Source organism: Hemitrygon akajei, chromosome 19 (assembly GCF_048418815.1).
Source record: "Hemitrygon akajei chromosome 19, sHemAka1.3, whole genome shotgun sequence".
NCBI lineage: Eukaryota > Metazoa > Chordata > Chondrichthyes > Myliobatiformes > Dasyatidae > Hemitrygon > Hemitrygon akajei.
In genome coordinates, this window is record NC_133142.1 from 70,743,462 (window position 1) to 70,756,622 (window position 13,161).

The 13,161-nt window shown below is 42.0% G+C and overlaps 1 protein-coding gene across 2 annotated transcripts in view; it reads left to right on the forward strand.

Annotated features, from left to right (window-relative positions):
- The window catches only part of creld1b (cysteine-rich with EGF-like domains 1b), a 51,987-nt gene that overhangs the window by 13,377 nt on the left and 25,449 nt on the right, over positions 1-13,161 (forward strand). For both annotated transcript variants that reach the window (XM_073072779.1, XM_073072780.1), the window contains one exon: positions 12,319-12,410. In XM_073072779.1, the coding sequence (XP_072928880.1) occupies positions 12,319-12,410 (92 nt within the window). The remainder of the gene's footprint in view (positions 1-12,318; positions 12,411-13,161) is intronic.

Sequence of the window (13,161 nt, forward strand, 5' to 3'; positions counted from 1 at the left end):
CGCGTTTACTTTGTTTATTATGATCGTTAGTCATGAGGTTGGGTGTGGTAAAAGTGAAGGGAGTAAGTTACATGTGTTTTATTCTGGGCAGCTTGAGCTGGGGACTGTTGATGTCATATCTTTTGTTTAAGTAACCTTAAGTTTGTGTAATTTCATTTAAAATCGCCCAACTCTACTAACTTCACTTAAGTTTGCTTAAGTACATTTAATATCACTAGTTTTAGTTTCGTAAGTTTCATCACTTCAAAATTATATGTTTTGCTAGTTGCTAATAAAGCATCAAATACATTTCTTCAACTTTGTGGAGCATTATTATTGGATTGATTGGAGAGCGTGTCATACAAAGATATCTACCCCGTGGGATCATCAGCGGTGGTGCTGGTATGTTGGAGTTGCTGCTACATTTTGTCAACAAAAGATTTCATCAGTTACACCAAATGGACATCAGCATTCAGACGTGTTGGTGAAATTAGAAACACCGCAGCCAGAAGCAGCTTGTGGCAAGTAACGTCCTTTTACTGAATCGTGTGTTTGGGGTTGGAATACAGCTCGGAATGGTTATCACTGGTCGTAACCTCTATAGTCTGGTGTTTGCCTAAGTGTTTGGTGCTTGGTTCTGATGAACTGTTTTAATATTTTGATTGCCAACTTCTGAATTGAATGCTGTTGTTTTGTCTGGTTCATGCACTTTGGAAAACAACATGAGTGAAGCTGGAAGCAGTGACCTTGAAATCAGGACTAAAGGAGAAATTAAACTTGCTGGGAAAGCATTGGCAAGTAAAATTGACAGTGTTCGAAAGGAATATAGAAAAATTGTTAAGAAGATTAATGATTTAATATTGATAATTAGGAGAAAAGCAAAATCTCTTGCAGGTGCAGCTTCATTTGGATGATTTGAAAAATCTTTGTAGTAGTTGCGGAGCAACATAATGTCTTCAATGCCTATCTCAGCAAGATTTGCAAAGCTTTCAGTTTGTATATGTTCAGACTCCTATTGACACAATCACAGCTGTGGCTGAACAATGGCTGAAACAAACATGTGATGTTGAAGGTCAAGTTGCTGGAGCAAATGAAAATATTTATCGAGCCACAGAGCATGGCCTGCCAATGTATAAAGCTGATTATTTTCAGGATGACGTATATCCTGAAGACAATGTGTCTAATGTGCATTCAGCATCCGTGTGTCTGATTATTAGGCACATATTGGAACAGAAGCTGATTTAGCTGAGTTATGCACAAGGCAACAGATGCTGAGGGATAAACATGCTTTGGAAGACCAAGAGGAACACATGGAAGAACAGCTTTGGAGGAAACAGAAACTTTGGAGAGGAAAGCAGCAGATACAAGGAAAGTTTGAACAGCTTAAATTGGAGGAAAAGATTACAGCCAAGACGGCTAAAGCGCTGAAGTCTTCAAGTGCTGTGGGTGCTAAGGGTGCTCCAGCAAGACAGTTCTATGGTATGAGTTCCTATGTTAACATGACGTAGAGGAAATCCAACATACTCAATGTCAGTGTGGGTACACTTGTTTCTCAAATAGCTGAGCCATGATTTTGGACTGCAAGTTCAATGTGTTCACTCTTCGCCTGCACTAAGGAGGCACTTTGAACCTGTGCCATATTCAATAGCACAAGGTGCTTCTAAGGACATCAAATTACAGTATGGTGATACTCGTGTTTTAAATTGTGCATTGGAGGCCCTAAGGACACGGAATAAAAAAGGAGCCTACACGAAAAAGGCTCTTTTCTGACCGCATATCAAATCAGAAGACGTGAAAGATCTTCAAGTCTTTTTCTTAGAATCTGTTGTAATATCAAGGAGGAAGTGCAGGACATGTGTGAGCTGGACATGCCTGCTAATATAACTGTAGTAAAGAAATTGACCTATATACTTGGGGATAAATGGAAAGTGTTATATTTGAATAATTTCATTCTGAAGCTAAAGGAAGCAGCTTTGCCACTACTGTGGCAACTGTAAAGTACAGCTAAAACCTGGAACTAATGGAAGGGAAATGGTCTTATTACAAGAATCACCCTTGTAATAATAATCAGGGAGGCACAAAGAGGATCTGTATTTACTGACAGGTACCTTTATTGTCTCAACTCCTGACGTTCCATGAACAGTGAAAGAACAGAAAATCTAATACCAGTTAAGAAAGGAGTTTCTGCTGCTGGCCACATGTTCTTCGTAGTCCCATTTCGAATCTACACATGTCTGTGAGGCTTCTCACATCCACGATAGTTGGTTACCTACAGATTTACCTTCGCCAGCACACGTGAAGCGTCTGCTTTTATATTCATTCCTTACCAATTCAAATATTGCATTCCAGTGTCATTGGCTGTAGGTCGTGTGTCTGATCTTTAATACCTTTTTATTGGCTCTGCTCCAGGCCAGCATCCACTTATAGCCCTCTTTCCAGCAAGTGACAATTGGTAATATATGGCTGTTCTCGATCAGCAACCAGCTGGAATCACGCAGAACAAATACAGACCCCAGCAGTCAAAAACCTGCATGTTATATCCAATCAAAGAACAGCTCACAAGTAACTTCTTGTTTGGAAATGATCTCTAGTCCAGCAGATTACCTGAAACATTGCGTCTTTAAAGCATTGATCAATCCAAACAATGTAAGCTCACAAAATGGAGAACAGAGTGTCTTTGTGAAATGGCAGCCACCATCCAAAAGCACACAGCAAGAGCAAAGACAGTTGGTCTGTCTGCTTTCACTGTCCTTGATTCATTCTAATTCACTGATTTGTATACTGTAGTTCTTTCTGACCAATAGTCTTGTCAGCCTGACCCTTGTCAGAATTTCTCTTCTGCCACTGTGAACATATTTGGATTCATGCTCTCAGCTGGAGAAAAAAATCTTCATAATGAGAAGATTGCCCTCCTAAGAGAAAATAGTATCTGCTTTGGTTGTTTGTTTACGGGACACATCAGTGAGGATTATAGGAAGCACTTTTAATGCAAGGTGCACAGTCGCAAGCATCCCAGCATTCTTTATATTCACTCTGGTGAAAAGGATGTAGATTTGAAACAAGACATGGAAAAAAAATCTAACACAGCAGCGAGGAATGCCCTGGTATCTAATGGCCTTACGGGGGCTAGTGATCATGACTGTAAACTTTCTTTAATTCTAGTTCAGGTGGAGTCTAAGAAGGATAAAAAGACAGTGGTTACTTTTGCTATCCTAGATCAAGGAAGTAATGTAGTGTTCTGTACCATGAGCCTCATGAACAAACTCAACCAGACAGGAAGAAGAACACCAGTTCTCTTACACACTATGGGTCAGGAGATGGTTGTGAGTAGCTATGTAGTTTCAAGATTGGAAATGGCTGGCTTAGATAGTGTAAACTACTGTGAATTGCCTAATATGTATGTGTAGGAAAGTATGTCTGTCCACAAAGGGAGCATTCATTGTCAGGGAATGGTCTCACCTGAAGCTTATTCATTTGCCAGCAATTGAGCTGCTGATAGACATGAATGTGCCTGAAGTTTTGGAGCCTTTGCAAGTGATTAGCAATGTTAATGATAGGACACTATGCAATCAGAACATTGCTGAGTTGGACTGTTAATGGACCATCTAAAAGAGATCATGGTGGTGGAAGAGACTATGCTTGGTCCAAGCTAACAATTAACAGGATTTCAGATTTGAGCTTGGGTGAGCTTTGGCGGCAGCAATTCAAAACAGATTTCCTTGAATGTAGTTGAGAGGAACAACCTGGTTTGTCAAGAGAAGACCACAAGTTCCTGGAGCTGGTAGCAAGTTCTGCAAAACTGATTGAACGTCACTACCAGATTAGTTTATCTTTGAGAAAGATGGATGTTAATATGCCTAATAACAGGAAGATTACTGAGCAGTGACTTCTGAATCTATGGCTGAGATTCAAGAAAGATTTGTCATTTCATACTGACTATACAACTTCCATGAAAGATGTCATCTCCTACCAAAGTTATGCTGAAAAAGTGTCAGCAGAGGATCTGGAACACAGTGATGGGAAAGTCTGTTATGTTCAACATCATGGTGTTTATTACCACAGATAAGGGAAACTTCATGTTGTGTTTGACTGTGGAGCATCCGTTCAGGGAATATCACTTGATGCTCAGTTGTTACAGGGACCTGATCTTACTAGTTCTTTAATTGGAGTCATAACCAGATTCAGAACAGTACCAGTCCAGTGGTGATTATGGCAGATATTGAATCTGTTTCATCAAGTTAAGGTGCCTGTGGAAGCTGCAGACTTACTCGTGTTTCTCTGGTGGCCTGATGATGACCTCAGCCACAGCTAACATATGGTGAGCTTTAGAATGGTGTTACATCTTTTTGAAGCAATTTATCACTCGGTTGTGCCCATTTCATCCTTGGGAAGTGCACAGAAGATAACTAAGAGCAGTTCAGCTGCAAGACAGTGGATACCGTTTTGCATTGCTGATATGTTGACTACTGTCTGGTACTAGAGTCCTCTGAGGAAGAAGGGTGCCTCTGTATCATGATCTTGTATCCATTTGTGCTAAAAATTAGTTTTCAGCTCACAAAGTGGATAAGCAGCAGACATTGTGTGCTATCTGTTTTACCAGAAGAACAAAGAACATGAAGGATTTGGATTTGGATCAAGATATTCCTTTAGTGGAGAGAGTACTAGGTGGGCAATGGTGTGTTCAGTCTAATGCTTTCAAGTTTAAGATCACGGACCAGGATAGACTGCTTTACCAGAAGGGGATCCTCTCCACAGTTAGTTACATATACGATGCTTTAGGAATCTTGAGTCCAGTGGTGTTATCTGATAAGAAGATCCTACAAGACAGGGCTTGGTTGGGATGATGCAATTTCAACATCATTCTCATGAGTGGACAAGTTGGTTGGAGGAACTTTGCCAGCTGGAAGACTTCAAGGTAGCTAGATGTTTGAAACCCTTGGATTTTAGAGAAGTTACTGTTGCATAGTTACATCATTTTACTGATGCGAGTGAAGGTGGCTATGGAGTAGTGATTTAATTATTACACGTGATCGGGGTGCACAGTGCTTTTATTATGGGGAAAATTTAGTGTAGGTCCATTAAAGTTGGTTTGCCTCCCTCATTTGGACCTCACTGCTACTATGATGGTAAGCTGCATGGAGATTGAAGAGGAGTTGGAAGCATTAACATCCATTCATCCATTGCTTCTGAAGACCTCACCATCCCTACCACCAGGAGAATTCCAAAAGGAGAGCTTTCTGCATTGTCGCAGTCTCCATCCTCATCATTTGCACCTGTCTCTCTGAGGTTCCCTTCCTCTTAGGGAGATTCTTTTGTATAAATATCCCTGTGAGTATAGGGCAAAAGCTCCAGCTGACAAGGGGCCAGAAACATCGCAAAACTGCAATATGTATGAGTACTCTTGCGATGATGATGGTGTAACGTAGCAGTATACCGCTCCATCCGGCAAAGATGTCACTGAAGGGCCACCATCCCCCTTTTGAGCTAAAGCCGTGTAGGTCGGCCCTGATTTTTCCAGATTTTATTTACCTCCTTTTGAACGTGAATGGAGAGAGAGGTAATGTTCTCTGATTCATCTGGGATGTAGGTACAGCACTCATGTCCTATAAATGGCACATGCACCTCATTTTTCAGCCAGAACAAAATGGAGTCTACAAAACCGTCTGTCGTAGCGCCATCATTTCAGTGGTAATGGTCCTCACCTGATCCCGGATGCCATCCATGGCCTTAGTGATACTATTGGCCATCTCTTCTAAAACTGCGGCTAGTTGATGATTTCCCTTGAATTGCGAGCTGCCCCCTAGAAGGGGAAAGCTGTCATCCAGAAGCACTCTGGTTGTGAGATTCCTCACTTCTGCCATAGGAGAGAAGGGTTCTGGTCCAGAGTTTTTTGCGTTCACCTATGGGGTACAAGGTAAGCCAGGAACAGCCAATTTCTGCTCTCTTGTTGGGTGTCCCATTGACTAGCTGTCTCTCCTGGGAGCCACAAGTAGGTCCTATAACCACAAACCCACTGAGTTCCGTTCAGGGGGCATGGTGGTTTAGCTGTTGTATAAATGGCTCAAGTGCTGTTGTCCAGAAAGTAAGTCCCCTTACCTTCAAGTTACAGTAGCAGATAGTATTCACTAGTTGGTCAGATCTGGCAATGGTGGAGTGCCATGAGGTCTGACCTCCCCATCGAATGGCCTTTTCCAGGGGACGAATGCAGTGGCACCCACAATCTCCAATCGCGTCACTAGTGCAATTTTGGGCCTCGCAGTCTGAGTGTCATTAGAAAAGGCCCACACTGACTGTTGTTCACTACTGTTTGGCTGAGTGACTAATAGGGGAACCCCTATCTTCCCATAGGGAGAAATCACTGCATATACCCAGCAGGCAAATGAGTTGGTTTTCCCAGCATAACTATAGCAAAGCAACAGGAAGTGTTTGGCTTGGTTACAACAATACAAGTGCTTAAGATTACAAGTATAGACAGTAATAGCTTAGTCATGAATGCACACGTTTGACGTGTCCTAGATCTGTCCATTTTGGAAGTCCTTGTAGTTTGCTGTCGGAGTGGTCAGTAACACTTGGTAGGGTCCTTTCCAGTGAGGCTCAAGCTTCATTTTAAGATGGTTCTTTACGAGAACAAAGTCTCCTGGGCAAACTCGATGTTCATTTTCCAGTTCCTCTCCATCCCGGTGGGTCTCCTTCCCTGCGAATGCAAGACCTGGAGAGATTTGATTAGTGTCAGGATATACCCTACAATTTAATTTGACATTTGATTCAGGTCCATCTCAGGTAATTTTGGGGTCAACAAGGCAGCCTTCCAGGGGATTCTTAACAGTCTGCCATATACTATTTCGGCTCCCGACAGACCATGTTTGGTCTGATAATGAGTTCTCACCTGGGACATGACTATTGGTAGCAGTTGAGCCAATTTTGACCAGTTTCTTGTCCCAGTTTAGCCAATTTGTTTTTCAGCGTCCTGTTAGCCCTTTCAATCAGGCTGACAACCTGCAGTCTGTTTAATACCCAGAGCCTGGCATAGCTGGGTATTGATCTCGCCCACAAAATGAGGGCCGTTGTCAGATACAGCTTGCTCCAGTACCTCAAATCTGGGAATGATTTCTTTCAACAAAATATGTACCAAGATATCGGCTTTGTTATCTGTGGTGGGATATGCTTCAATCCATTTACTAAAACATCAAGAATTACACGACAATATTTATAACGGTGCACGCATGGTAATTCAATACAATTGAGAAAATTGAGTTGTAGTTGGCAGAAAAGGTATCTTCGCAACTGGATATATCCCTTTGGGCATGGGGTACCTTTTCGTGGATTATGTTCTTGGCCTATCAGACATTATCTGGCAACATTCTCTGCTACTTTCTCTAGGTCCAGGCTCCACCCCATGATTCCAGACATTGCCTTACCATTCCCTCCTTGCCAAGGTGAGCATTGGTATGTACAAAATCTACAATAGATCCCAGTATAGTTTCAGGTACGCAGACCTGACAGGCAGGAGTAAGCCAGAGTAAAAACATCCAGCCGATTCCCAGGTGGCATTCTGTTTTTCAAAGGCATCCCTCTGTAAAACACACATCCTCAATTCCAGGCATACCCTTTGATTTGGATACAGGGGATTCAGTTTTTTCCTGGCAATTTGTCATTTGGGGACCAATCAGTGGTCTGTTAAGGGCAGCTTGTTTAGCAGCTGAGTCAACTCTGTCTATCTCAGTAGTATCTTTAGTGTGTGCAGAACATTTAATAAAGGCCAATTGTGAAGGAACACAGCGGACAAAAGGTTGTCGATGTAAATTTTATTAGTGATGGGTCTACCAGAGGAGGCGACATAACTCCTAGCTTTCCAAAGTTGGCCGAAGTCATGAGCGACTCCAAAGGCTTATCCAGAGCCTGTAAAAATATTGGCCGGTTTCTCAGTGGCTAAGATGGCGAGTGCAAAGAGTTCAGCTTGCTGTGCTGAGTGAGGAGGAAGAAAGGAAACGGACTCCATGGTTTCTATGTCAGAAACAACTGCATAGCCTGCACAGTGCTGGCCTTGGTTGTCTATAAAGGAGCTTCCATCAACATAGAAGACTAAGTCCAGGTTAGCGAGGGGAATGTCAGACATGGCAGGTCGGACTTCTGTCAATTGGTGATTTATTGTTGCACCATCATGGGGCAGTGAATCTAGACGTTCAGATGGGTATTCTAAAAAGATGACTGGGTTCATGGTAGAACGGGGAAATTGGAGAAGGGGGTTCTGTAGGAGGACCTCCTATTTAGTGCAGTGAGTCTGCGTAAGGCCCTGAGTTTGCCGTATGTTCATCAGGGCGACTACGTCATGAAAGGTGAGTATGTCCACTGGCTGGTGCAAGGCAATGCTACTCATGGCCAGAACCATATCATATACTGCAGGGAGAATTTGAGTGCAGGGAGGTAAACAGAGTTTCTTGGAAAAGTAGGCGACAGGTTGTTGTCGATCCCCGTGGCTCTGGGGAAAGGACAGCGGTGGCACATCCGGTCCTTGATTGTCACATAGAGTGCAAAACGGCAATCAATAAAGGTGCTGACCCAAGGAGGGGTGCGATATCAGGGCTTGCTTGAGGGAAGCAAAATCCTGTTGGGCCTGTTCTGAGAGTTGAAAGGGAGTCTTGCATTTGGGTGAGGAATAAGGGGTGAGGAATTTGGTGTGCAGGGCAACATCGGTAATCCAAATGGGGCAGAAATTGACAAGGCCCAGGAATTTATGCATGTGAGTTGGCATAGTGTATTAACAATAGGGGTTAATTAGCATAGGTCGAGGGCTGAATCTAGTACCTTCTGGTCTATTAACATCTGTACTATATCGCTGCCACATTTGATAGCAAAACCTGTTTAGAAACAATTAAATCTTTTTTTCTGACAAACTAGATTTTTTAAAGTATAATGTAGTGTCCTTATATTTGTTCGGAATTGGACAACATCAAAGATCAATCTTTCCTCACAAGGAAAGAAAACAAATATTAAAATATAAAAGATTGCTCTAGCTGCCTACTGAAATGTTATGTGCTAAAATTTAAATGAACTTTTCCCTTTAGATAGCCTCTGTAGTTTGCTTTAAAAGACTGAACTATGACACTTTCTGACAAGGCCACAGATTGTTAATACAGCTACAATGATAAATAATGAACATCTTTATCTGATTTACAGCTTTCCTAAAAATACTTTGTCTTTGGGAACTGTTAACCAATTTTAAATGGCTTTCTGAAGCTTGAGTGGATTTTGACCAGTTCATATTGTTGACATTAACCTTGTCAGCCACCTTGCTGGGCAGGGCTTGGAGGAGGAGAGCATAGTACAGTGGCGACTGGTTCCCTGCTGCATACAGCGGATTGTGCAGATTAAACAGCATTAAAAGTGTTCTAGGAAATCATCAGGAGTTTCAGCTTTCCTGGCGTTACAATCTAAGACCTTAGTTACATCTATGGAGGGGACCAGATCGTGGGGCAAGGCATCCACTATATTTTCAATCGTCTGCAGTTCGGTTTGCCCATTCGCGATTAACTGGTCATAGTTGCCATGTCTGAGCCGAGTGTTGAATCGTGTCTGATCTGTACGAGTAAGGACGGCCATAGCCAGGGGTAACAGATCTTGGGAGTTAGCGGAATAAATAGTTAAGACAGTTCTTAAATAATTGCAGAATCCTAAGTGGTCGACCTTTTTGTAAGGGGCAGCATTCAGTATACCACAGAGTTCAGAAGGAGTCCAGAGATTATGGTTTTGTATAGTAGTTGTTTGTCCCACCACTCCAGCTTGTGGATTGGGAATGGTCCTCATGGGCAATTGATATTGAGCCTGTACCGGTCCCGGTAAAACCAATGGCCTTTGTTCAGGTGTCTAGTCTGGGAAAGGTCCAATCTGATTGTGCGTGCAGGTAGAAACGGGTATTGGGCTTCCCAACCGTTCTGGAGGAACTACGTTGGTCAGTGGCGATGCAATAACTGTTGAATTGGCGACTGAGACACCAGGGCGTGACAAAACAGGCGCCAATGCAGCAGTGGATAGTACGGCGGGATTATTAGGTCACCTTACAATAGGTCCCAATCATCATCAGTATTGTTTGGGGAATCAGTCGGTATGTCTGGATAGAGGCGGGGTACCCCAGAATTATTTTTATTTTCAGTTTCCTTTTTCCTTTATTCGTTCTTCCATGGTCAGTATATTTTGATTCAGATACAATTCTTTCCCCATCTCCTTTGTCTGTTTCTGTCCCTTATCCCATTCTTCACAAATCGCTGCCAACTCCTATGATTGCCTCTTTTATCACGTACGTCTATCCTTCTTCGCTTAGCAATATCGGTCCAACAACTTAATTTCTTTCTTTCATCTATCTCTGGCTGTTGGTGCCATAGACCAGTCAGACCACCATACTCTTTCCCTGTTCTGCCTGCCGTATTAAATTGACATCAAATTGTCTTTTCTCAAATGTTTAGACAAGAAGACTTGAACTTCTCATTCATCTAAGTGCACACCCATCATATTCCAGGGGTCTCAAACCACCCATCTCTTCTTCCCGGGGACTCGAATCACCCGTCTCCTTTTTATTCCCTATGGGTCCTGCCAGTGGATTTTCCCCGCCAAAATGAGGGAATAAACAGAGTTATCAGAGAGCTGAAAGGAACCAAGGTTAAGACTTACCTAATGGGCCCATTCATCTCTGATTCACCCCAATTATCCGTCCATCCACTTCTTCAGTTTTGGTGAGGAGTCTAGTACATATTGGGACCCTGCTTGCTGCTGCAGCAAGATGTCGATCTACCCCTCTACCAGAGGGCTTTAAGTTCAGATCCATGGAATAATTGACAAATGCAGTTTACTTAAAATTACAAACTGTTTATTAGCAAGCTTGCATCTCAGTTGATTCCACAGAGCCCCTGCTCATGGAGTCTGGGAAAATCTGCAATCAAGTGAGCCCCGAGCACTGTCTGGGTCTGCTTGTTAAACATTCGTTATCACATAGTACGGATTGTTGCCAGGCATCCTTGATAAGTGGTTACACAAAACAGCTTTCTTGTGCACAAGCACTCCTTTGTTCATTAGTTATCTTCCAACATTATTTTCACAAGTCAGTTGAAACAAATTAGTCAAGTTTTTAGCCATTTTAATTCTGCATACAATTCCTCAAATGCAATTAATTAAGTTTAAAAATAGCTTAAATCAAACAACATATTTACAATACTACTCAAAAATATCACTGAAATATTAAATATATTACAGTAGGCCAGTTAACCTGACTTGGGTTGTAAAGATGTTGGAGTCTGTTATTAAGGATGAAGTATTGGAGTACTTGAAGGCACATGACAAAATAGGTGAAATTAAAGCATGGTTTCCTTAAGGTAAAATCTTGCCTGACAAATTTGTTGGAATTCTTTGAGGAAACAACAGACAGAGAATCAGTGGATGTTGGTTATTTGGATTTTCAGAATGCCTTTGACATGGTGCTCATAGAAGGCCCATGGTATTATGAGAAAGATACTAGCATGGATAGAAGGTTGGCTGACTGGCAGGAGGCAAAGGATGAAAACAAAAGGGGCCTTTCTCTGGTTGGCTCCTTGTGCAGGGTTCCCTAAAGGTTAACTTGCAGATTGAGTTAGTGGTAGGCATTCATTTTGAGAAGACTAAAATACAAAAGCAAAGATGTAATTCTGAGGCTTTGTAAGGCACTAGTCAAACTGTACTTTGTTTATTGTGAGCAGTTTTGGGCCCTTATCTAAGAAAAGATGTGCTGGTATTGCTGAAGGTCCAGAGGAGGTTCACAAGAATGATCCTAGGAATGAAAGGCTTAATGTATGAGTAGTGTTTGATGGCTCTGGGCCTTCATTTACTGGAGTTTGTAAGAATGGGGGGTTGGGTATCTCATCGAAACCTATCAGTTGTTGAAAGGCTTAGATAGATAGGATGTTTCCTATGGTATGGGAGTCTAGGACCAGAAGGCACAACCTCAGAACATCCACTTAGAACAGGGAAGAAGAAAAATTTTGTTAGCCAGAGGGTGGTGAATTGGTGGAATTCATTGCCACAGATGGCTGTGCAGGCTGAGCCATTTGGTATACTTAAGGCAATAGTTGATAGGTTCTTGATTAATCAAGGCATCAAAGGTTATAGGGAGAAGGCAGGAGAATGAGGTTGAGAAGAATCATAAATTAGCCATGATGGAATGGTGGAACAGACTTAATGGGCTGAATGGCCTCATTCTGCCCTTGTGTCTTATGGTCTTCAGAGTTGTAAGCGAGCTGAATTGAGCATAAAAGCGAGAGGATTCTATATGCTCACATTCACAACATGCTGATCCTCTATTTCAACATCTTGCAGGCAGGAGGAGCAGCCAGATCTGTTCCAGTGGCTTTGTATGGATACCATCAAGGTATGCTGTTCTGCTGGGACCTTTGGACCTGAATGTCTACGTGAGTATATTTGGCTAACAAATAGCAAGAAATTGATACCTGTACCTCTGCCATTATGCGCACCAACTTTTTTTTAGTGCTATTTAGTATAGGCCTTTCGGGGGGCCTACTTATGGAAAGGAGAATTAAGTTGTACTACCAGAGTTCAATCTATGGTGATCCTTTGTATTGGTTACTTGTTTTTTCTAAATGCAGTATGATGGTGTTTTCTGTTTATTAACAAGACAACCAATCGACATATGCCTTAATATTGACTGTACACTGAGTTCATATACAGGTTTCCCCTGCAATCCGAAGGTAGAGCGTTTGTATGAAACCGTTTGTAAACTGAAATGTCGTAAAGCTAAGAAGCAATTACCATTAATTTATATGGGAAAAATTTTTGAGCGTTCCCTGACCCAAAAAATAACCTACCAAATCTTACCAAATAACACATAAATCCTAAAATAACACTAACATATAGTAAAAGCAGAATGATATGATAAATACCCTATATAAAGTAGAAATATTGTATGTACGGTGTAGTTTCACTTATAAAAATCGGGAAGACAGTGAGCCAAAATCGATTTGGAGAGAAAAAAGTGCGTACACGCCTATGCACTTACACGCATGTGCAAACAACTGCTCGCACGGTCATTGTAGTCTTTCTCGGGGTAAACACATATAAAGCAGGCGTCTTTTTTTCGTAAAAGCGAAAATCCTCTTTGGTTAGCGAAAACAGGTACTAATGCAGGTCTTTCATAACAGCAAG